The 23,864-nt window shown below is 47.3% G+C and overlaps 1 protein-coding gene across 2 annotated transcripts in view; it reads left to right on the top strand.

The window, feature by feature from the left end:
• The window catches only part of LOC119461805 (protein argonaute-2-like), a 59,958-nt gene extending 36,369 nt beyond the window's left edge, over window positions 1-23,589 (top strand). Inside the window, exons 9-12 of one of the 2 annotated variants that reach the window (XR_007468310.1) lie at window positions 5,104-5,535; window positions 7,600-7,799; window positions 9,132-21,524; window positions 21,569-23,589. Coding sequence is in view for 1 of the 2 variants with exons in the window: in XM_037723180.2 (XP_037579108.1) it covers window positions 5,104-5,535; window positions 7,600-7,799; window positions 9,132-9,240 (741 nt within the window). In the remaining variant the exon portion in view is untranslated. Of the gene's footprint in view, window positions 1-5,103; window positions 5,536-7,599; window positions 7,800-9,131 lie in introns of both variants that reach the window. The other variant, XM_037723180.2, reaches the window with a different exon arrangement.
• Window positions 23,590-23,864: the final 275 nt, after the last annotated feature.

Below are 23,864 nucleotides of genomic sequence, written 5' to 3'. Positions count from 1 at the left end.
AATGTAACAGTTTCAAAGAATCAATATCACGTCTGGTACACGAAAGCAGTAATTTCAAAGCGGTCATTGCAGATGAGGGTGAAAAATCACGGTCATAGCGATGGTGAATGAAACGAACAGCCTTCCTTTGGACAGATTCAATTTTAGTCATGTCGCACACTTTATATGGATGCCATACGCATGAAGCGTACTCTAATATAGGGCGAATGAGTGTTTTGTACATTAGTAATTTAGTGCATTTTGGAGATTTAGATGACGTTCGTCTTAAATAACCAAATTTTTTTAGTGCTTTAGAGGTAACATAATCTATATGATGTGACCACTGCAAGTTGTGTGTGAACATAACGCCAAGGTACAGTAAAACCTCGATAATTCGAACTCGGTTAATTCGAAATTTCGGTTAATTCAAAGAATTTGAGCGGTCCCGTCATTCCCAATGCAAATTCAACCGGATAATTTGAATGGCCCGCGTGGCTCTATTCGGATAATTCGAAGTTTCCGGCTGGTAGCAATGTGCGGCGGTTAGGTTAGGGCGCTCCGTAGAGACGCCAACCGATTTTCTGAGCTCGTGGCGACTAAAAAATAGTCCGAAAAACTCGTGAGGCAAAGAAAATTATTAGTGCGGCTTAAAAAAAAACTCTAATAATGCCCTGCCTCATACTACGCTTGGAGGGGATCGACTTCCTTGGATTTGCGTAGCAGTGACGTCTCCGTGTACAGTCGACACGAACGTCACCGCGTTGGCGATCTCCGCCAACGGAGTTCGCCATGGAGATCCAAGAAACAAGCTTCGCACCGCTTAGCTCTAACGAAGGCACAGGAGGTGGCGCCGATCACTGAGACATGGGTCTCCGAGACACCTGCTCAATGTACACGCCGCGTTCAAAATAGTAACCAAAACTTTAGAGATAAAAAAAAAACTCGCTGAATTAACAAGCGTGGAGTCAGCGCGCACGAGCGCGGCCGCCGCAGCAGCGAGCGAAGGTCCGTGCGGTCTATCGCTTCAACGGAAACTGAGCGGCGAAAGCACAGCGCATAGGTCAGGGCCGTCTGGAGATCGCTTTCAAGATACGGTGCGCGCGAGAACCCGCTCCGGCGCTAAGTACGCAGTTGTTAGAAGAGAAGTCGTCGCCCCCCCCCCCCCCCTCCAACGGCCTTTCGCGCGAGGGAGGCAGTCGCGTTTACGCTCCGCCGTGCGTTCGCTCTCCATGAAAGCGCGCGTCCCCCGCGCGCTGTCACTCGCACATACGGCGGGTTCGCGGCAATAAAAAAAACATACCACAATAAATGGTTAAAAGGATAGTGCAGAGCGCATATACTAGGAAGGAAAAAGAAAAAGTACAGTACTCTGGAGCGTTTTATCAGCCAAGGAAGAGCGGCCATGGCCTCCGAGACGGGAGGATGACGCGAGCTTTCTATTGATAGCGCGCGCCTTCCAATCTTGGAGGCTATACAGCGAGCCACTGGAATCCAAGCCAGTGCAAAATCCAACATGGCGGCCTCCAAGATTGGGTAGTGTGGCTTGGAAAGAGTGATTTTTAGTCCGGGAAATCGACCTTTGGGGTCTCAATTCGTCCGAAAAATTGGGTGCGAAAATGCATGAACTCAATGGGAACCCCGACGGTGCATTTTGAAGTCCGGGAAATCCATCAAGTCCAAAATTTTGAAGTCAAACACCCCCACGCCTGCTTTCGCGGCAGTTATTGATTCCGTGAACATCATTCGCAACTTTGTTGAGTGCAGTGCGGGTGATATTTGTATGCTACGTGCTGTGAGCCAGCTGGAGAGCATGGCACTAGGGGCGGCGAACTACCGCGCCAAGTAATCCCGCATCAGTGAATACTTCGAGTAATCTTTCTTGGACATGGAAAATAAAGATGGTTTCCTTTTACGGCAAGTTCTTGCTTGTTTTCTTTTTTTTTATTCATTTCAGTTAATTCGAAAATCCGCTTAATTCGAAGAATTTTCGTGGTCCGGCGACCTTCGAATTATCGAGGTTTTACTGTATTTGTACGTCTGCGCCCGGGGAACTGTTATGTTGTTGAAAGCGTACACATGCTGTGATGGAGAATGGCTGTTTGTAAATGACAATACTACTGTTTTTTGAAAGTTTATGCGCATCTGCCAATCCGAGCACCATGAGCAAAACTGCCTGAAAGAATCCTGAAGTAAAGTGTGATCATTAGCAGTAGTTATTACCTGGTATAGCACGCAATCGTCGGCATAGAAACGGACTTTGGACCTAATATTGCTGGGAAGGTCATTTATAAAAATCAAAAATAGCAGGGGTCCCAGAACGGAGCCTTGGGGAACACCAGATGTTACTTTTATTGCTGAGGACGAGTTGGAATTAAATGAAACGATTTGAGAGCGCGAGTTGAGAAAGCTAGCTATCCAGTCGATCAATTGAGGATTATTTAATATTACGTTTAGTTTACTTAGAAGCTTGTTGTGTATAACGGTGTCGAAAGCCTTGGAAAAATCTATAAATAACGCATCAATTTGTTTACCAGTGTCTAAATTGCTAGCAATGTCATGTGAAAATTCTACCAGTTGTGTTATTGTGCTGAAACCACGACGAAATCCGTGTTGTGTGTTGGACAGAAGGTCGTTCGATTCAAGATACTCAGTGATATGTTTATGAATGATATGCTCCAGCAGCTTCCCGGAATTGGAGGTAAGCGATATAGGTCTATAGTTAGACAGAAGTTGTCTATTGCCTGATTTATGCAAAGGCAAAACTTTAGCTAACCTCCAGGACTCGGGGATGGTACTTGAAGACAAGGATTTGCCAAAAGCGATCTCCAAATAACGTGAACACCAGAGAGCGTAACGCACCGGAAAGCTGTTTGGAATGCTATCGGGGCCAGTGCACTTCTTTGTGTCTAACTTGAGAATCAAGTTTAGGATGCCATTTTGACTGATTACCACATCGCCGATGGACAGATCAGGATTAGAACTTGTGAGCAAAGGGAGAGCGTTATTGTCGTGCGTGAACACTACAGATGCGACTGTAGTGGACAGCTATACAAAGTAAGGACAGTACAGTCGAATCTCGTTAATCCGAACACGCTTAATTCGAACTTTCAGTTTATTCGAACTGACGCTGTGGTCCCGTCAATGTTATTTGTATTCCAATGGGCGAAAACGCCCGGTAATTCGAACGCGAAAGCATTTGCGACGGTTAATTTGAACATACTGCGCACCGACAATGCTCTCTGCAGCATGCCAAATCACGTGGCGATCGGCATTGCTCCGACACCGCCATAGAGCAAAAGCTTTGGAGAGATGCCTCAATGCCGCGCAGAAAAAAAAGAAAAGGAGAAAGAAAAAAAAAAGCCGCAGCAAAAATTTAACTCTCTCAAATTGCAAGGTCGCCGTTCCCGCGTCGCGCCCGAACACGCGTGTACGTGCCGACATCTCGGCCAACGCTGCGGCTGCGGCGCAGAGGGAAGCAACGGCGGAAGCCCAGTCCGCCCACGAAACTGTGCATGCCAGCCAACGCTCGCTTCAACAGCAGAAAAGGAAACTTCAGGGAGCGGGCTAAGCTGGCGCTGGGCCAGCGGCGGGCGCGCACGGAGACAGTCGAAGGTGAGGAAGCTAAGAGGTAGGGCGAGGGGAGCCACCTAAGCCACTGCCATGGGCGAGGAGGACATTCTCCTCGCGAAAAGGTAAAAAGAGATAAAAGAGCGCGACCAGAAGAGACCCGCTCACTCTGGCGTCGCTTCCTCTAACCTGCTGGAACGGAATTTACGTGCTGTAACCCGTGAGTCACCTCGTTTGCGTGGCTATCACACGCAACGAGGCAAGCCTATTTATTACTTATTATACAGAGTAGACTTCCCTCTGCAAGTGTGCATTATTGCCTGCAGCAATAAATGTTGACTCGCTCGTTGCCTCCCGAACCCTACGTAGCTGCGATTGCACGCGTTATGGGTTGAGGATCGTACCCCCACAGTGCTTGCGTGCCGCAATATTTAATGACTCGCACCATTCGTGCGTCAGTGCTATGGTTCACGAATACTTCAAAATTAAGTCCTTTTAATTCGAACTTTTCGTTTGAACAAATTTTTGGGCCATTTCGAGTTCGAATTGTCGAGATTCAACTGTAGTTTTATCGGCCGTATAAACTTGTAAACATAGGCATACGAACTAAATTTACAAGCATGGTGTAACAAGCAAACACGAACGCGTCTCACTCGATGACCACGGAAACTCGCTGTCCGAACTCTGTAGTGTCTAAGCGCAGCAGCAGCAGCAGCAAGCGAATTGACCTTTGTCCCGCCGCTCGCATCAACGCGAATTAAGCCGTGAAAACACAGCGCTGAGAGGAAGGACACTGCCCCCGCCGCAGATGGCTTTCAAGATACAGCCCCCCGGGCGGAAGTGCTTGGCGTAATACCTGGCCTCCGCCCCCTCCCTACCCTCTCCCCAGAGCCTTGCGGCCCGGTGCGGGCGGCGCAGAGAACCCCCACCCTGCCTCCAGGACGTTGTGCGTGACTGGAAGACAGCGCGCTTCCTTCCTGCTTCCCGCCCTTGTGTGCGCGCGATTGAGCCACGATCGCCGGTTCACCCTCGCACGCTTTCACTCACACGTAGAGCATACGGTGCACGGCGACGATTTTATCAGCCGTCTACTTTATACGGAACCTCTCGGCGCCATATGGTGCGCGACGCCAGAAATGCTCCTGGAGTGTCCATATAATTGCTATCGCACTAATAAAGACGAGAGTCCCCACGAGGTCCCTTTTTTTTTCTCCTCCGGCGCTGTCAACCAATCTAATAAGGTGACCTTGAGTTTTCAACAAGTATCCAGAATAGCACCCGTAAGCTACATTTACAGATATGTCTCTTGCATTGTTGCGTTTTGTGATTGCGCTTGAACGTTTATGTTGTCATTATTCAGCATGTGCCTCCCCCCCTCTGGTCCTCAAATGTCCACCTCTCAGAATTTTCTGGGGAGAACCACCCTGAGGGTAGTAAAAGGTATGCATTCACTTTTTCGGACATTTGCGCATCCCGTATGGAGTAGGACTCGCCTAGGTACTTTGGCATTTGAGTCGGACAACGTGAGGGATGACACCCCGCTGTGTGTTGCTGCAGGTGGTGGGCAGCATGGATGCGCACCCCAGCCGGTATGCGGCCACAGTGCGGGTGCAGCAGCACCGCCAAGAGATAATCCAGGACCTGGCGTCCATGGTGCGCGAGCTGCTCATCCAGTTCTACAAGTCGACGCGGTTCAAGCCGACGCGCATCATCTTCTACCGAGACGGCGTCTCCGAGGGCCAGTTCGCACAGGTGCTGCACCACGAGCTGCTGGCGGTGCGCGAGGCGTGCCTCAAACTCGAGCCCGACTACAAGCCGGGCATCACGTTTGTCGTCGTCCAGAAGCGGCACCACACGCGCCTCTTCTGCTCCGACAAGAAGGAGCAGATTGGCAAGAGTGGCAACATCCCCGCGGGCACCACGGTCGACCTGGGCATCACACACCCCACCGAGTTCGACTTCTACCTCTGCTCGCACGCGGGCATCCAGGTACACACTTGTAGTAGTCAACTAACCGCTGGTGGCTCATAAAAAGGTGTGCAAATCTGTAGTTGCCAGTTTATGCAGACTGCCGTTTTGTGTGTAGTTGCAACCAGGTAGTTCTTTGGCTTTGTATGCACTGTTAAGGTGCATTTACATTAGCCACCTCTGATGGTGTGTCCACATTACATTGCACAGCCATCTGTGAATTGCATGAAACAGTGATATTATGCTGGTAAATTAGTCTGTGAGCAAATAGCCTACCTCTTCGTGTTGCAGTGAGACAGATATTTGACTGATACTGGGGTGACATTTGGAAATTCTGAGAGTGCCAGTAATTTTATTGAATCTCTGGTCCCACTGTCGCAACCATATGCAGATCTTAAGAGGGGAGATGTTGCAATTTGAAATGCTCAGTTTCGTCAATGTTTTTCTGATTTAGTATTTATTTTTTTCGCAGCCCTTGAACCTTCTTTTACCTCGTGGTGTAATATCATAATATGTACGCTAGAAATCAAGAAAAGAGCACTTTCCTTGTTAGCTGTCATCAAAAGCTGCAAGAAAATCTGGCTTGAGGAGGTGCCATCGCAGTGTGGATCGCACGGCTTTCCGTAGACATAGTGCTGCCGTCCAGGGATCACCGTAAAAAGGAGTGATCGGATTAGCCACAGCGTCATATTTCAGCACGCAAAAATAAAAGCGATTGCGACAAGGGAAAACTAGTGTCGCGATTTGTTGCTGCAGTCTCGTGGTGCACGCGGAGCGCTCCTATTGGCTGACAGATTTGAATCACTCGTGCGCTTGTTTCACGCGCATTTTGAGTTTTCCAAGACTGACATTTCAAGATAGGCCTGGTTATCTCGCTCCACGATCATAGTAAGGCATGGGTTCTCAAAGGGGTTTCCACGGAACCCAGGTGTTCAGCAGGCACCTCCTCGAGGTTCCGCGAGCCACTGATAAATTTTGCCTGGTTCCGAGCTTGCCAGGCGGCTAAGACGGCAGACACAAGAACCACTGCCAGTGCGCGACCAAAAAGAGCAAAAACTGCGCTAGTGTTCAACAGAAACGAAGCAGTCAAGTCCGCATTGCCATGGTCATCAGCGGAAATCGTATGTGATACACTACTGACAACAACGCCAGAACGATTCGTGCCTAATTATGCCCGTGCCCTTAAGTACACAATAGATATTTTTTCTAGCATTTTTCTATAGATCTCCTTAAAACTCTTTCTTCCTCACACCTTCTACCTTGTACCGCTACCTGTGCATTTTCTACATGGCGTGCCACCTGGTGTCATGATATCGAAATGAAATGCAAAGTATGCACGTATCACGCTACGCGGTGCGCATGTCACATTGCGTGTTTTCTCGCGCGTTAGGGCACGGTTATAGGGCATTTTAATGCTACAATCTAGCTAACGCGGCCGTGGCTCAGTGGTAGAGAAGCTGACTCCTGCGCAGCTGGCCCAGGTTCGATCCCGGTGGAAACGGTAATTTTTTCTCATTCCCGGCGATAGCTGCTATGTACAGCACCGGCCTGCGGCAATGGTGGACACCATCACCAACCGAAATGGCTGTTGGAATGAGCCCATAACTGCTTACGCTGTAAAATAATTGGAGTGTGTTATTGAAAAGCACATCTGCTCAGATAAATACACAGGTCTCTTGCTGCGGTGCCACCGCAAAAGAAAAGCCCTCGCTGCTGCGAGCTCATACCAGTAATGAGATAGCTGCAGGTTCCACATTAATTTTGTGTGAAATAGAAGCGGGAGTTGTGCATTTGTTTAGTAGGGTAAAGGTGAGTTAATGTAGCAACTTCAATAATTCGGCATTCGGTTAATCTGGGAATTTTCAAGTCCAATGATATCTGAGTTAATGAGGTTTTGATGTAATACTATACAAGCCAGGTTTGGTGTTATAGAGCATGTTCTGAAGCATAATCACAGGCAGTTGACTTTTGTATGGTATGGTCAGAAAAGTGTCGGCCAGGTTCATCTGCGGCTTTGTTGTGACAAGGTAGATGTATATTGCTGCTTGCGTATTGTTAGAGCCTTGGTCGCAATGTGTTTCCCAGGGGACAAGCCGCCCGTCACACTACCACGTGCTCTGGGACGACAACCAATTCTCGGCGGATGAACTGCAGTGCTTGACCTACCAGCTGTGCCACACGTATGTGCGCTGCACTCGCTCCGTCTCCATCCCCGCTCCGGCCTACTATGCGCACCTGGTGGCCTTCCGCGCTCGATATCACCTCGTCGAGAAAGAGCACGACAGGTATGTCAGAGGCGCTTTGGACTATAAGTGGGACGCAATTTACGCCATGTCATTGCGAGAGCGAGTTTCCAACTGGTTTCACCTCATTCAAACTGCTTTTAACCGTTTGCAACCATCTTTCCAATGACCTACCTGATGTTGCCTCCGTGTCTAACAGATCACTGCTCTGGGTGTTAAAATATATCGAAGCTTCGGGGAATCAGTTTGAGAGTTACTGGATGTACAGTCGCCGACGGATTTTTCGGACTCCAAAAATTTGGACTTGTTGGATATTCCGGACTTCATAAATGCACCATCAGGGTTCCCATGGAGCTAATGCATTTTCGTGACCGATTTCTTGGACGAATTTAGGCCCCAAAGTTCGATTTTCCGGACTAAATTGCTTGTTCTGAACCACGCTACCCGTTCTTAGAGGCCGTCATGTTGGATTTTCCGCTGGCTGGCCCAGGCTTGGCTTCGAGTCGCGCGCCATTCTCTTGTCTTGGAGGCCATGCCTGCTCTTTTTTAGCTGACAGAACGCTCTAGGGGACGACACTTTTTTTAATTTTTTCGGTCAACACTATCGTCTTAATCACTTTGCGTTCAGTTCCGTTACTATTTTTATTTTGCATGTGATGTGCGCGCCTCCGAGACGTGTGCGGCTTCGCATTTGTTTGATGGGTGCCACCGCCGGTGCTATCGCGAGAGCCAAGTGGTGCGAAGCGTGGACCCGCAATCAGCTCCGGCAGCGCGCCGTCGCTGACCTATTAGAGAACATTGTGGAGTTAGCAAATTTACACTTCTCCGCTGGGCTACGTGCCGTATGGGAAGGCCGGAGCGAACGGCGCGCTGTTGGAGCTGATCGCGAAGGCCGCATGTGAAGTAACGGGGCTCGTGTCTTCGATTTCAATGGCGATCTCTGTTACAGATCAACAATGCGGTGACGCTCTTGTCGACTGTATGCAGAGGCGACATCAGTCTTGTGCAAATACAAGCAAATCTGATTGCCTCCAAGTGTAGTATGAGTCAGGACATTATTAAAGATTTTTTTATGCCACTTTAAGCCTAATAAATTTTCTTTTTTAGGGTGAACGAGTTTTTCGGACTGTTTGATTTTTCGGACTATTTTCGGTCCCCGCGAAGTCCTGTAAAGCGGTCGGTGACTGTAGTTGTTTGTATGACAGGTTGCATTCGGGTCACATACTGAGTTGCTTTTGCTAGGAATGCCAGGCCAAGCTGTATTATTAAATTGTGTTCCTGCAATAGCAAAATGGACACTATTTGTGTGCGAGCGTTTGGATCCTTGCAATTGTCTTCTCACTACAAGTGTGCGTCCCTGTCGTGTCTGTGCAGCGGTGAAGGCAGCCACCAGTCGAGCAACGGGGACGACAGGACGGTTGTGGCACTTGCCCGAGCAGTCACCATCCACCCCGAGACCCTCAAGGTCATGTACTTCGCCTGAGGTGGCTCTGCCTCCTTCCTTGCGGGCGGCTGACTTGCCCCGGCCGCCCAGGGCACCGTGCCGGCGCGACTCCCACTGCGTCCCGGCTGGGGGAAGAAGGGGCACCACCAGCGCTACCTGGCGAACGCTGCAGGAGGGCCCGGCATTGTTCGTCGAGCAGCTGCGGCTCCAGGCTCGCTGCTCCTCGGCGAGGGAATGCCGTCCACTGCCAGGTTGAATTAAAACTGCTGCGCGACAAGTCTTCATCGGCGACCCAACGGGTCTGATGGCGCAACAGAAGGTGTGGGGCCTCTTTGCTACTGCAGGTGGACAAGAGCTGTTAACCAGAATTTTCCGCGAACCCTCTCTCTGCAATTACCTGCAGTGATTATTGCCGTGCTGCAGAAAGGTCCTAGCTTTTTCTTTTAATGTCGATGGTGTAGTTGAGTGGCCGCAAGTATTTTTCAGTCCGGTGGGGCAACGCAGACTGGTTGCCTCAATGTTGAAAGGATTCAAAGGCAGGCTTCTCCTCCCAGCTTGTCAGAGGCATTCCACGCCAGCTCCATCGTTGCCGCTGCCGATAGCGGGTCCGCGAGGCTTCCAGTCTGTCCCCGGGTATGCTGCTCGTTCGAATGCCATGCGAAGGGTCCTCTGGGGCCCTTTCATATTCAATCTCTTATTGACCTATGGCATAGTTCATGCATATTGCGATCATTCCATTCTTTCCTGCCATCTGCATGGATGGTGGGGAGGTTGTTTCTTCTGCACATTTTTCAAGGGGCTGACTGACAGGGCTTAACTTATTAGCCTCGCTCATTTCATTTGCACCATTGACATTCACGGGAGCCCCCCTCGGTTCCCGTTTTTAATCTGTCAGTCTGCATTTCTGCCTATGCATCGTCACCATGACAACGTTGGCGGAGCTCTCTCTCATCCGAGAGGAGCCTCCGCTGGCGGTCCAGGGCGCATAACTCGGGCGCTTTGTCGTGGCCACATCTTCATGTGTTTTGCGGTGCCCGAAAATACCAAATAGCTGACTATGGTAGCTCATATTGTTCTAGACTTGCTCCCTGCCTGCCATTTTCTTTGTTGGTGGCGTTTTATTTTCCCCCTTGTATTCAACCTTTGTTCTTTATAGTGACCGGGGCAAGTCTGGAGGTGGTGTGCGATGGTCACACAATCCACCCAAAATGTGTTCCAAGGGGCGGGGGGGAAAACTGGTGGAGGGTACATTAACATTGTGAGGCTCCTTTGGTGTGGCAAACTGCCGATTATATGCACTGTTAAGTTGCCTGGACATGCTAACCACGGTTTAGCACAGCCTCCTTTACAGTATACTGGATCTGCACCCACTTGAAAGCGGGTGAGGCTTAAAAACGTAACTATACATGCAGTTACCATATCTGATGTGGTAACCGTGTTCAAACTTTTCGTACAAAAGAGGGTAATGCCAGTAAGCTGACACAGAGGCTCAGTCGACGACGGTTAGTGTGACCCTTGCAACTGGCTTTAGTGCCTGCTAACTTTGCCAGCACAGGCATTGAAGTGGCGATAGTGCTTTGGCCCAGCGGATGCCTGGCGCAAGCACCGGGTACTTGCTGCTAGGTACAAAGCCAGTCGCCAGGGGCCGTGAGCTGCACTAAGGCCCTCTCCTCCTCCTCCTCCTCCCTGTATTTCCTTCCCCAGCCAACCCGCGTTCCTGACTTCAAGCTGCTTGCCACTGTCATTACGAGTGCTTTGTATGGAGTGCGCGTTGCGTTGTCAGGGGTGAGAGAACAATTGTGTAGTTGGGGGAAAATGTGCAATTTAAGTCGTGTATCGTTCGAATGCAGTGTGAATACATAAAACTAGGAAAATGCATAAGCTAACAATTCACTGGAGAGGCTCTGCTGTATTAGCGGGCCAGTGGCAAATGTCGATAGTTGACAGCTGGTAAGATCAGAACAAGCCGTTCTCTAGTTTCTCAATGTTGTAGGGGCAGCAAATTCACACGAATGTGCCGTGCGATTGCAGAACTTTCTCACTATGCAAATAATTGTACCGGCATCAAATCCACGCTGCAAAAAAAAAGGGGCGTGGGAGGGGGCACCTGTGGCTACTGCCTAGCTTTATTTCGCTGAGAAATAGTTGTTTTTGTGGTGCTCCTCCCACTTTTGATCGACCAAAGTATACTAGTATCTTTCTTGTAGGAGCCTTGTGGTCGACAACAGCTGTTTGCACGTGACTTGAAACAGCAGTCGTTCTTTGAGTTGATACCTAATGGCTTGCTGCACAACTTGTACTGCAGCTCTGCATTCTAGGTGTGCACAGTGCACACGGCGTTCAGTGTTAGACGAGCCAATAATCAGTATTATCAGCATTTGTTGGAGTAGCAGGTCCCCTAGCATTTTGGATTGTTTGAACACATACTAAGCACCGAACTCCTGATGATGCATAATCATGTAATTTGCAACCTGAGTTAATTAGCAGAAAATGCAGTATTTTGTTTGGCCCAATATGTGTTGTCATCGCGTGTTAGTGCTGCCGAATTAGAACGGACCGTGCAGTCCGAACTTTCTGCTTTTGCAGATAGAAGCAGACAAAAAGCAGCTTCTGGAGAAAAAAAAAGGCTGCCGTAACGGTTAGCATGAACACTGTGTTCTCGATGGGTCACGTGACCACTAACGTAATCTACGAGCAACTATTTTACTATGGAATACTGCCAGACAACTAAATTGCTTTGCTCTGCGGTCTTTGTTCACACGCCTGATTTTATCTGCATTCTACAGTGATCGGCGTGCATTATGGTTTTTATCTTTAATCGTAGTTTTTATTTTCAAAAAGCAATAATACCTGGGGCTGTTCAAACAGGCCTATGGTTCTTGGACACCATCATATGCACTTTAGATGGTGGGGATTTGAAGAAGCCATCCAAAAATGTGCAGCAATTTTGCAGGAAGCGTTGCCGTGCCCCTTTGTTTAACACACGGAAAAAAAAAAAAATTGAGCAGCACCTGTCTCACGATGACTGTCGACGTTAATGCGATTAGCATTCAAGCAATGCAACGACACACACCGTCTTGCCACTGCCGAAATGTGTCGTGTATGAGCCGGTGTACTGCACCCGGGCTCTGGGAATGTTGTGCCACCTGGTCGCGCACCCGCAAAGTCCTTTTGCTGGCCTTCGAGATTGCGCTGGTGGCTTGTCGTTGCAGGCTAACTCTCGGAATGAATTTTTCTGCCCACGAGCATTCGTGGCGCAGTAATAAAATGTTGGGCTGCTGTGCTTACCACATGTGACGTGGGTTCGAATGCTAGCATTGGAGAAATTGTAAAGGATATTTTTCTTAGTTCAAGATCTGCGGGATGAGGATGGATAGATAGATGGAGGGACGACACAAAATGGCTGAAGTAGGCTAAGAATGCGAATCGCATTAGGATTGAAGCAGCCATAGAAATCTGATAGTGCATCTTACTCATGCCAATTTTGTTCCATGAGGTACAAAGAAATTGAGGGGTCACTACTGTCAGTCAGTGGTGATCTTCTTTTATTTAAGCAATGAGTCTCGGCCGAATGTTTGGGCCAAGTGCCTGCTTTGAAACGGGCAGCGCCAGTACTGAACCAAAGGCACAATTTGAATGTAGGTACTGCCGCCTGCCCGCTCAGCAAGCACACACCCAAGGCTGAGGTCGGGGTGTCTGCCAGCGCCACCAGTGTAGCCAGGCTGGACGAGTGTTTCGTTTGAAGCACAATGTGCGCATTCTGAATTGGGCTTGTACAAGCACAATGAAATAGCACGTTGCACAACATAAAAGAGCACTGATCATTGACTACTTCCGGCATTTAAAAAGGGGCATACAGTGTAACCTTGTTGAACAGATGTTACATACGGCTGATCCGTAGTGCTGTCGACTCGGATTGCAACAATCTGGAGCCCGCTCTTGATTGGAGCCGGAGAAAGCGGGACCAGGCCAAATGTGCTGTAGCCACTTGCCAGAGTAACTGAGGCCGGTAGAGGAAGCGCTTAAGCTAGTCTCCTGTTGTAAACAAGCAAGGCATGCAGGTGCCAAGGCACCATCGTGGCTGGTGCAATGCCAACCGCGGAAGCGACAGAAGCCACGTCACCAAAACTCCTCCACATCACCTTACGAGCAGATCATTGTGAACCACTGCCCACCCTCGCCAACGTTTGTCATCACAGGGCAGTTACTATCGCGCAACTCCAAGAAATGATCAGTAAATCTTCCGAGCTGAAAGGGGTTTGTTAAATGCACTTCTAGGAAATTTTCTGTTCTGTTAAAACAACATTTTAAGTGCATGAGTTGCTTAGAAAATTTTAAGCAGAATTGTGATTTTATTCATGGAAATTTATTTAGAATAGCAATTACTTTTTAAAATTCTTATGTTTCACTACAAGGTTTTACTACTATATATAGCATGTGACAGCTAAAGGCAGCAACCAAACTTCATACGCTGGAGAAATCTATATGTATGACAAGTAAGAACTGAAAGGCACACTAATCATCCAAGGAAACTACTGATGGCAGCACAACAAGCTAAGCAGTTAGAGGATGGCCACTAAAGAGACAATAAAGGGCTCCACCAAATAACTTGGATGAAAAAGGATTAGGTGCAGAAGGCCAGACTACCTGGCATGGGGACCGCCATGGGAGCGGCCCAAACATCACCTTTCTTTTTTTTTTTTCCCCCACGAGGGTTTTGACGGAAATTTAGGGCATGGGATCCTTTCCCAAGCGTATAACCTCTGAAGGAGGCCGAATACCAGGCCGGCGTACATTTGTGCCCATTTGAACCAGTGGGTGCACGGCAGCGGTGGGAATCGAACCCATAGCGAAGGTGGGTGCTCTACAACTAGGCCACGGCTGTGGTATTAAATCATGGCATTTTTAATGAGTCTGATGTTGCAGATTTCGTGGTGTACGTAGGCCTTGGTAATAGTTTACACAAGTTGTTACATTTACTTTTCATTTTGATATTCAATTTATCGTTGTTTTTTTCGGCAGCAGCTATTTTAAAGCAGATGCTGCTCAATATGTATGACATCAGAGAGCTGCAGTAATTGCTCACCTTTCTGGAATTCCAGGGCTTTGCTCATGGAAGGACCGATTTAGTTGGTACAATCAATTCTCGTTATAATGAATTTAATCCAACACGAAAACAATCAAAGGAAATTTCATTCTGTTAGGAAAAGTTCATACTATCTTAATAAGCAGATATTTGTTGCACACTTATACTGGATATAAACTTTGAAGATTTACTTTGTTATATCTGAAAGTTAATTATATCAGTGCTCATTACATCGAGGTTACACTATACTTGAGAAGTTTGCGCTGTAGATTAGGCTAGTGTTTGTTAGCCTCTCGGAGAAATTGCAGGCACACGCTTGCAGCGAGTCTCCTTTGGCAAGCAGCTTGTCGGGCGCAGGTGGTTTGGGGCAGGCACTAGTCACTCGGGCCGCTGGTGCACCTCTCTCCCTCTTCTGCAAACCCTGCCATCAATTTGCCCTAGGAGGCATTTCCGTTTGCCAAAGGCACTCCTGTTATTCTCTGTGGGCAGTACGTCCTTGGGATCTTGCTTCTGCTGCATCTTTTTGTGTCTGCAAAAGTTCATCCCGAAAGTACAGATTGTGTTGGCTCTGTGCATTTGGGCCCCACTCTGTGTTGACAGGTGTGTTTTTCGGATTGCACCGCCACCTGGGACGTGGCGTGTGCCTGTTGCAGCCGCATTTTTAGCTTTGTTTGGACGATGGATAATCCTGTGTTGCGTTGGCACATGCTGCTTCAATTGTTGGCCACATAAGAGCGCTGTTAGAGTTAAGGCTGCGGCATGTATAAGGCTCGATTCACATGGCTGTCATCCCTCCTGTCACCGTCACGGCGCCAGTTTCCATCAGGGGGAGAGCCTATCCTCGCCGGTTCCTCCCTAATGCTAGCAACCTTGTGAGCATTGGTTGTTGCAGGCATCCCTTCAAACCGATGTGGAAACGCTTTCCCCTGAAGTAAACCGGTGCCGTGTCGGCACTGGTGACGTCTTTGTGAATTGCGAGCCTTACTGAGACACTGCCTCATTTGGTACTGGGATTCAGTTGCACGTGTGGAGCCGCTTCACAGAGCCAGTTTTGTGCAGAGCCTCTCGGTGGTTGGTCACATGCAGTCAATTGCAGCAGGCATTTGCACCCTGCAGTTGGCAGCACTTGTTGCAACTGTTCCCGAAGACGCTTGTGGAAAGATTTGAGGCTCACTGTGTGCAGTGTTTGTTGGCACTGCGAGTTGTGCCCTTCAGGGGGTATTGCTTCTGGTCCAGTGACTTGGGTGCAGTGTGTCAAGGTGATCCTGCCTGTGAACTTTTAGCATATACAAGGGACTAGCATGAAAGGGGGCAGCTGGTCTGCATTCCAGACTCGTCAAATGTTCTTGCATTGAAACGAAAGTGCTATCGTGTCACACTTTCTGAAACATGACAACTACTTAGCACACTCCAGCAAGTCGTGTTTAGGCTCTCTTCAGCAGCAATCATCGTAACATTGATCACCTGCCCCGTTTTATGTTGGCCACACCCTGTGCTGCGAGGAGGGCCTTTTGTGGAGCTCAATGGTGTTCAAGGTTTTGTCGCTGTGGGAAGGATGTGACGGGGGTTCTGCATGCATCTTTATTTTTTGCTGGTCAGAGCAGTTTGTCGCTGCATCACTTTGCAGGAAGGGCCCTGCGTGTGGCTGTTTTGAAGAAAGCCTTAGCCCAAGCGTGTCCAGGGGCCTGTATTCTAGGGTGATAACTTTCGGAGATGCTGTCCCTTTCGTGAGATTTTGTGTGACTCGATGCCCTACGCATTGGCGTGTACGACTGACCGCGTTTCTAGTGCTGTGCCAAGCTCCTTATCTTTGCACACTGCCATCGGCTGTCGGCTGCATACTTCGATCATCCTGTGCCGAGTCGTGCTCAATCGTGCGAAAGGGGTGGTATTTGCAAAAGTGATAGCAGTTTATCAAGGTGTTATGAGACTGCTCATTCCAGTAGAGCGTTGTTTCTGTTTTCAGCCATTGTTTAGGGCTCTTCTGCTCTTGCAGTTTTGGGTTTAGTGCTACTTGTAGACTTTACATTCAGTTCATCACTTGTGATGAAGTGATGTGCTTTTATGATGCGCTGTTTCAATTGTCAAGGCTTGTGACTGCCCTAGTTTACCTGTCACACCATCTTAGCTCTTCTGTACAGAGGGAGTTGCTGAACACTCGAAGTTGAGGGACATAGCACGTGGGAATGGGGCACTTTATTTGATTAGATAAGCCTGTGCAGGTGCTTGGTTGGACCTACTTTTCTATTGAATCCAGAAAAAAGAATAGACCGATCCCACCGGCCAGTTTCACGACGGCACCGCTGCCGCGGTGCATGCTGGTACTTGTAGTTATCCGGCCGCTCCAGCCGCTCGGAGTGCCTGTGTGTCCCTTTTCCGAACGATATTTGGCAATTTTTGTGGTTCGTGTAGAGCCATCGTGCGATGGGTGGATTGACCTGCTGCGTTTCTGGGTGCTACAACAACCACACAGGGGACAAAGGCTTCGGATTCTGTGTTTTCTAAAGAGCGAAATACTAACGGATTAATAGGTGGTACTGGTAATACACAGCGCGAGAAGAAACACGGGGACGAATAGCGGCCGCATTTCGATTAGGCCAAAACGCCAAAACACCTGTGTACTTAGATTTCCCGGAATTTATAGATTATTTGTCGATTATTGATTAGCTATTGATTGGCTATCGATTGCCTATCGCAAGTTATTGGCCACGTATTTAGGCTAAGCACTACCAAGTCATCTCCAGCATTTCCCAAAATTTATTGATTATTGATCGATTATCGATTGGCTATTGCAAGGTATTGACCACGTATTTGGGCTAGGCTAAGAACTACCAAGTCATCCCCAGCATTTTCTGGAATTTATTGATTATTGATCGATTATCGATTAGCTATTGATTGGCTATCGTAAGGTATTGGCCACGTATTTGGGCTAGGCTAAGTGCTACCAAGTCATGCCCAACATTTTCATATTTTATTGATTATTGATCGATTATCAATAAGCTATTGATTGGCTTTCATACTACATGGCTTTCTAGCTACATGGCTTTCATAGATTATGAAAAGGCATTTGATACAGTAGAGATACCAGCAGTCATAGAGGCATTGCGTAATCAAGGGGTACAGGAGGCATACGTGAATATCTTAGTAAACATCTACAAGGATTCGACAGCTACCTTGGTTCTCCACAAGAAAAGTAGAAAGTTACCTATCAAGAAAGGGGTCAGGCAAGGACACAAAATCTCTCCAATGCTATTCACTGCATGCTTAGAAGTATTCAAGCTCTTAGACTGGGAAGGCTTAGGAGTGAGGATCAACGGCGAATATCTCAGCAACCTTCGGTTTGCAGATGACATTGTCCTATTCAGCAACAATGGAGACGAATTACAACAAATGATTGAGGACCTTAATCGAGAAAGTGTAAGAATTGGGTTGAAGATGAATATGCAGAAGACAAAGATAATGTTCAATAGCCTGGCAAGGGAACAAGAATTCAGGAACGCCAGTCAGCCTCTAGAGTCTGTAAAGGAGTACCTTTATCTAGGTCAATTACTCACAGGGGACCCTGATCACGAGAAATTTACAGAAGAATAAAATTGGGTTGGAGTGCATACGGCAGGCATTACCAAATCCTGACTGGGAGCTTACCAGTGTCGTTGAAAAGAAAAGTGTACAATCATTGCATTCTACCTGTGCTAACACATGGGGCAGAAACTTGGAGGTTAACAAAGAAGCTCGAGAACAAGTTAAGGACCGCACAAAGAGCGATGGAACGAAAAATCTTAGGACTAACGTTAAGAGACGGGAAGAGAGCGGTGTGGATCAGAGAAAAAACGGGGATAGCCGATATTCTAGTTGACATAAAGCAGAAGAAATGAGCTGGGCAGGCCATGTAATGCGCAGGATGGATAACCGGTGGACCATTAGGGTTACAGAATGGATACCAAGAGAAGGGAAGCGCAGTCGAGGTCGGCAGAAAACCAGATGGGATGATGAAGTTAGGAAATTTGCAGGTGCAAGTTGGAATACGCTAGCGCAAGACAGGGGTAATTGGAGATCGCAGGGCGAGGCCTTCGCCCTGCAGTGGACATAAAATATAGGCTGATGATGATGATGATTGATTGGCTATCGATTGGCTCTCGCAAGGTATTGGCTACGTATTTGAGCTAGGCTAAGCACTACCAAGTCATCCCCACAATTTTCCGGAATTTATTGATTATTGATCGATTATCGACTAGCTATTGATTGGCTATCGATGACTTTATGTTGAAAAAGCCGCCTCGATTACCCAAGAACTTCTAGATACCGCTGTTATCGAAGTCTGCAAGTCGTGCGTGAAACCATTGTAGGTAAGCATCATTAGGGAATGACAGTTTCGGCGTCGCATTTGAAACCTGTCTCCAACAGGTGTACAAATACTATTATGTCCGTCGCTAAGCAAACATAACGTTGCAGTCACCGAGATGCACGTGTGCAAAAATAGTAACGCAAAACGACCGCGAACATCAGCATGTACTACATACAAAGCTCGAACAAATACGATACTCAACGCGTAATTAGCGGGTAACAACCGAAATTAAAGAGCAGCTGGAACTTTTCAACGTTCGCCTCGAATGCTGCAATGAACAGCCGATGTAATTTCTTAAAATGCATGACGAATTTTTCTCGGTGGTGGAGTCGCAGAGATGTTTGGGAAGCTCGTGCGCAGTACCCAACGAGCACGGACAGCGGTGGTGGGGTTGACCAGCTGACTACAACCAAGATGGTGGCAGTGCTACTTCCAGGAAACCGGCGCATGCGCAGAACGGTCGGTGGGATCGGTGTATTGGTTATTGTGTGCTGGGCACTTTAGTCATAGTTTTGTTAATGGGTTGCAATCTTTTGACGTGTACAAAATTAGCTTGTTATCACAGATGTTTGCAGATGTAAATGAGTAAAGACAGCACCTAGAGTTTAGTATGAGGTATTGGTTGGGTACAATGCTCAGTGACTTGCTGTTTTTGAGTCTGCACTTGTTTAATGTACATGCAGTCAAAACTCCATATCGTGAGACCCACGCTGTTTGCTGTCATTTTTTTTTTAATATGATAAAGCTAGCGCATTTGCTAGAGCTGGTTGTTTCATCATCCAAGCTCCGGAAAACAAAAAAGGATGTGGCTAGGGTATAGGTGAATTAACGTTTCTTTCATAACTGGGTATTTGTTGTGACCTGTCTTATGCATCCTGGTTATCAAAATGGCAAATTGGGTGAGTTGGTGCACATTCTTGTTATGAAAAGCGCAAAGTGACGAAGATGACAAAAGAACACTAATGCATGCACATGCCAAATAGCTAGCTTGTCGGCGGTGTGGACGAAGGTAAGATTATGAACCTAAATTATCTGCCACTGCACTGAGTAGGCCTCAGGAAATCTATCTCGCAATGGTGCAAGGTCATGGCAGCATGGCCCACACATGCTTTTGCTGGAATTGCAATGCTGTCAAGGTTGGATGAAACCTGTCTTTAACAAGCAAGATAGAAAACTCGGCAAGTTGGTGTGGGTTCATTATCAGTAGTGTGAAAGGGGACACATTCAGAAGTGATTCTCTAAGCCTATGGATCGCACGAAATTGAGACGTTTTTTTTTATTGATGACACCAAAAACGTGTGTGCCAGGCCTGCTCTGCAGTGGCAGATAATTTGGGTTTGTAATCTTAGCTTTATCTGTGACGCTGACGAGCTAGTCATTTGGCGATGTGCACATATTGTGGTTCACACATGCATACAATGTGTTAACCTGTAGTGAAGCCTTTTATATGATGGTAAGCCCGTGTTATGTGTTCTTCTGTATCTTTGTACCTTCTTCGTGATTTTTCTATCAATGAATCCTATTTAGTGTGCCGAAGGAGATATTGGGTTGCTTCTGGCCACAGCAAACGCATTTTCCAGAAAATTTTGCCAGTTCCTCTTGCTGTGAACAGCTGTCTTATGATTCTTAATTTGAGGGGGAAAATGCCATAGATCCTTTGGAGAATCTGAGTGGCTTGATCTGATCTGTGTTTTGGTGCAAAGTCTTTTCATTGTTGGACAGTTTGCGAAATAGTGTCATATGGAGGGTCATGATATTAAAGGTGGCAGTTATGTTCCATTTTATCCTCTATGGCGGCGGCTTTTTTTTTTTTTTTTTACCTTACTGTCTTGTGTGCTTCATGTTTACAATATCTGTTGTGAAATTGCCTGCGTTTAAGGGGTGGTTCTTCTCGGGACTTCCCTCGATGGGACTCCCGACAGATAGCCGGCACCACAATATTTGCTCCATATTTACATGCCCTTGCTAGTGAAATGTGAAAGGAAGTCTTATTATATACATTATATATATCTATATGATAATGAAATTGTCATGTGTCTGGGAGCTTGACATTAGTCATATCAGTGAGTCTTTTAAGCAAATTGTTTTATTCATTCCGTGGAAGCTTCTGTACTAGCCGAGAGAGCAATTTTTGAAGGTGATGTTGGATATTGAAGCCCTCCGGAACAATGAAATGTGAGCGCTACTAGTGACATCAGTCCTTGCTTTTAGTGTGGTCTTTTACTTTAAATGTACTTGAAATGACTGCAGCCCCTGTTTTTGGCTTGTGTTCCGATTTTACTGCGGCATGAAATGCCACTTTGCTGCGTATCATAAGTGTATTTGTCCCATGCGTGTTGTTGCGAGGATGATTTTGTTGAATCAACTTTTGGCATGTGCTGTTGCGACTTGTGTGGCGAGCCCCAGAGGGCCAGTGCACGTTCACCATAATTACTCAGAAATAGGTCTAACACAAATATAGTCGACCCCTGCATATTGAACTTTCTAAAAAATATAAAATTCTAATTGGAAAACAGGTCGACCCATATCTTTTAACAAAAACAAACAACTTTGAACATGTACAGACCTTTATTTACCGTAAGCTCAGCCGCTAAATCTCGCTAGTCGATGCTGCATCCACATCGAAACTGCTAGAGAAGTTGTCCCTGTCGGATGCTTCACAGGTGCCCTCGGTGCCGTCGAGTGCGTTGGATATGCAGCCAGTCTGTACATGTAATTTCCAGACTGGCTTTACGGCGGGCGCAACGGTGGAACTTTGTTAGCTTGCTAGCTTTGTTCATGGATGTAGGTCAAGATTATTTGGTCATGAAAAAAAGGTTGATGGCTCATTTTGGGTAACATTTCTTAAAGATTCGAATAAATATTGTACTTTGGCTGCAGATTGGACTACTGGTGCTTGTGCATGCTTTGTAAAGGACATTGTGGCCAGGGCGGAGATAAGAATGCATGTTTAGGCCAGCAGCAAAGAATAACATGGGCAGGACTCAGTGGTCCCATCATCCTCATTTGTTGTGCTGACCCCAAGGATATGTCCCATTTGCCTCTCCTTGCCCAATCATCTACACTGTTTGCCATGTTGAGCACAAATCAACAAGGATGAATTGGCACTTTTGAGGAGAACACATTAACAAATGGCATAAGGGGAAGTTTTTGCCTAACCATGCTCAATGAAGGCTATTAATTTCTAATTGACATGAGTGATGTGCACTTAACACCTACCGATTGAAAACGGCACATATGCTGAAAACTATGATGGGAGTCTCTTTGTTGGCAGTTGATTATGCTACCTTCAGTGACCTTTAATTCAGATATCAGTTTCTTTGATATTTTGCACAAGCACCTCTGGTTCCATCTGTAGCCTAACTTTCAGCCAGCCGAAATCGCAGCTGCTTAGCTTCACCGCACGGTCAAGAAATTGATGCAAGACTCTTGTCTTGACCACTTGCGATGCGTGTCACATGCCCAGTGTAATTACCTGCGTATACATTACATATGTACATGACAGTGCCCATGAATTAACCTCAGCCAAAGGAGCAGTTGAAAAATAGAATGTTACTGCTTTTAGCAACTATAATTTTGTTTTAAATATTATACATATGTATATTTCGATGGCATGCGGGCCTAATGCAGCTATCAGTGTTGACTGGTCTGTGGTGTGTGTGTTCTAACCCATGGTGTGTGCTTAGCAACTTGGAGTACCCCCGTAGTGGTGGTCCCTGCGCAAATTGCCTGTGCGCCATCCGAGTTGCCGGGTGACTCTGGCTTCTGAGTTTGGGCAAGCCCTTTTATTGTCACACACTCCCCGCTCTTGGCAGCCACTGTCTGTAATCGTTGCTCCCTTTTGTCCACCTCGAAAAGAAGAAAGGCACAGAGTTGTTTTAGCTTGGAGTTCTAATATATTCTACGCTGAATGCATTTTCTTTTTTCTTCCTCTTTAGTCCTTTGCAGTCAACAGTGTGTGTCACCTTTTCGTTGCACAGCATTCCCTGAATCGCATGTCGTGTCTGTGTGGCGGGAGCCGCAGGCGACGCCCAGTCCCATGGAGCCGTGCTCGTGCCCTGTCCGCTAGCTATCATAAAAATGTTACTCTCGCTAGCGCTGCAAATGTGGCAGCAAAGATTGCTTCGAAATTATTGAGCAGGCATTTTCCTACGCTTGACACGCATGTGTTCCAGCTTCTGGATCCACGAGAAGGGCTCCGCATTGCTGGCTACGTTAGTGTCAGTGACAAACGCGCTTGTGGTTCCGATGCAGCTTTTTGAAGCTGCTTTACGGGACTTATTTTGATGCAAGGAACATTACTGTGGTGGTATGCAGAACAGTGTATATTGAGGCTGCCAGCGGTGCTCGTTAGCTGCATGTTAAAAGAACCTCAGGGGGTGAATGTTTACCTGGAGACCCTCATTAAGGTGTGCCTCATAGTCAAACCGTGTTATAACGAAGTCATTATCTGGTGTAAAAATAGCATCGTTACATCTAATATTCGTTATAAACATAATTGCACGCTTATATCTGACATCTTTTATGTTTTCTTCATTATATCGATAATTCGTTATATCCCTGCTCGTTGTATTGAAGTTCGATTAATCGTATTGCGGTTGTGGCACATAGCACCCCGGAATGCAGTTTAAATTTTTTGAACAAATTCGGGTTTAATATGGCTGCACGAAAGGTCACCCCAAGCGCCTCTGCTCCCGGCTACATACAATTAAGCAAGAAATCCAGCGATGGTGTGAAACAGCCCAGCGAGCACGAGCACGGTTCTTCTGGGCGTTCTCATGCGCGTCCCTTCTGCCTCGCTGTGCCACACATTGTAGTCATCCCTCGGGCGCGGCCGGCATCCGCTCTGAGCGCACAAAAGCGAACATCTTTCAGGCCTTGTACGCGTTTATTTATTGCATACCGAATATGATTGTGCCTGTTGTATAGCGCGTTGTGTATAAAGAGATATCCCGAGTTTGGTGTGTGTGTGTCTTTCCTGCTGGCCCTGCTCTGGTCGCAGCCATGACCGAGCGCATGCGGCATCACGGTGCAGTGCTGTGAAGACCTGTGTCGGAGCTGGCCCAAACACTGCGCGGGAGTACGGCTCCTCCTAGATTCCCCTGCATGCAACAGCTACGCAATCGGCGTGAAAAAAAAAAATCAATTTCATGACAATCGGTCAGAGGGGGCCGCTTGCTGAAACCGAATGTACCGAAAACATGTTATAGCATTATATATATATTTGCAACT

The sequence above is a fragment of the Dermacentor silvarum genome, chromosome 8 (assembly GCF_013339745.2).
Source record: "Dermacentor silvarum isolate Dsil-2018 chromosome 8, BIME_Dsil_1.4, whole genome shotgun sequence".
NCBI classification, from domain to species: domain Eukaryota; kingdom Metazoa; phylum Arthropoda; class Arachnida; order Ixodida; family Ixodidae; genus Dermacentor; species Dermacentor silvarum.
This window is presented reverse-complemented; position numbering and strand designations above follow the sequence as displayed.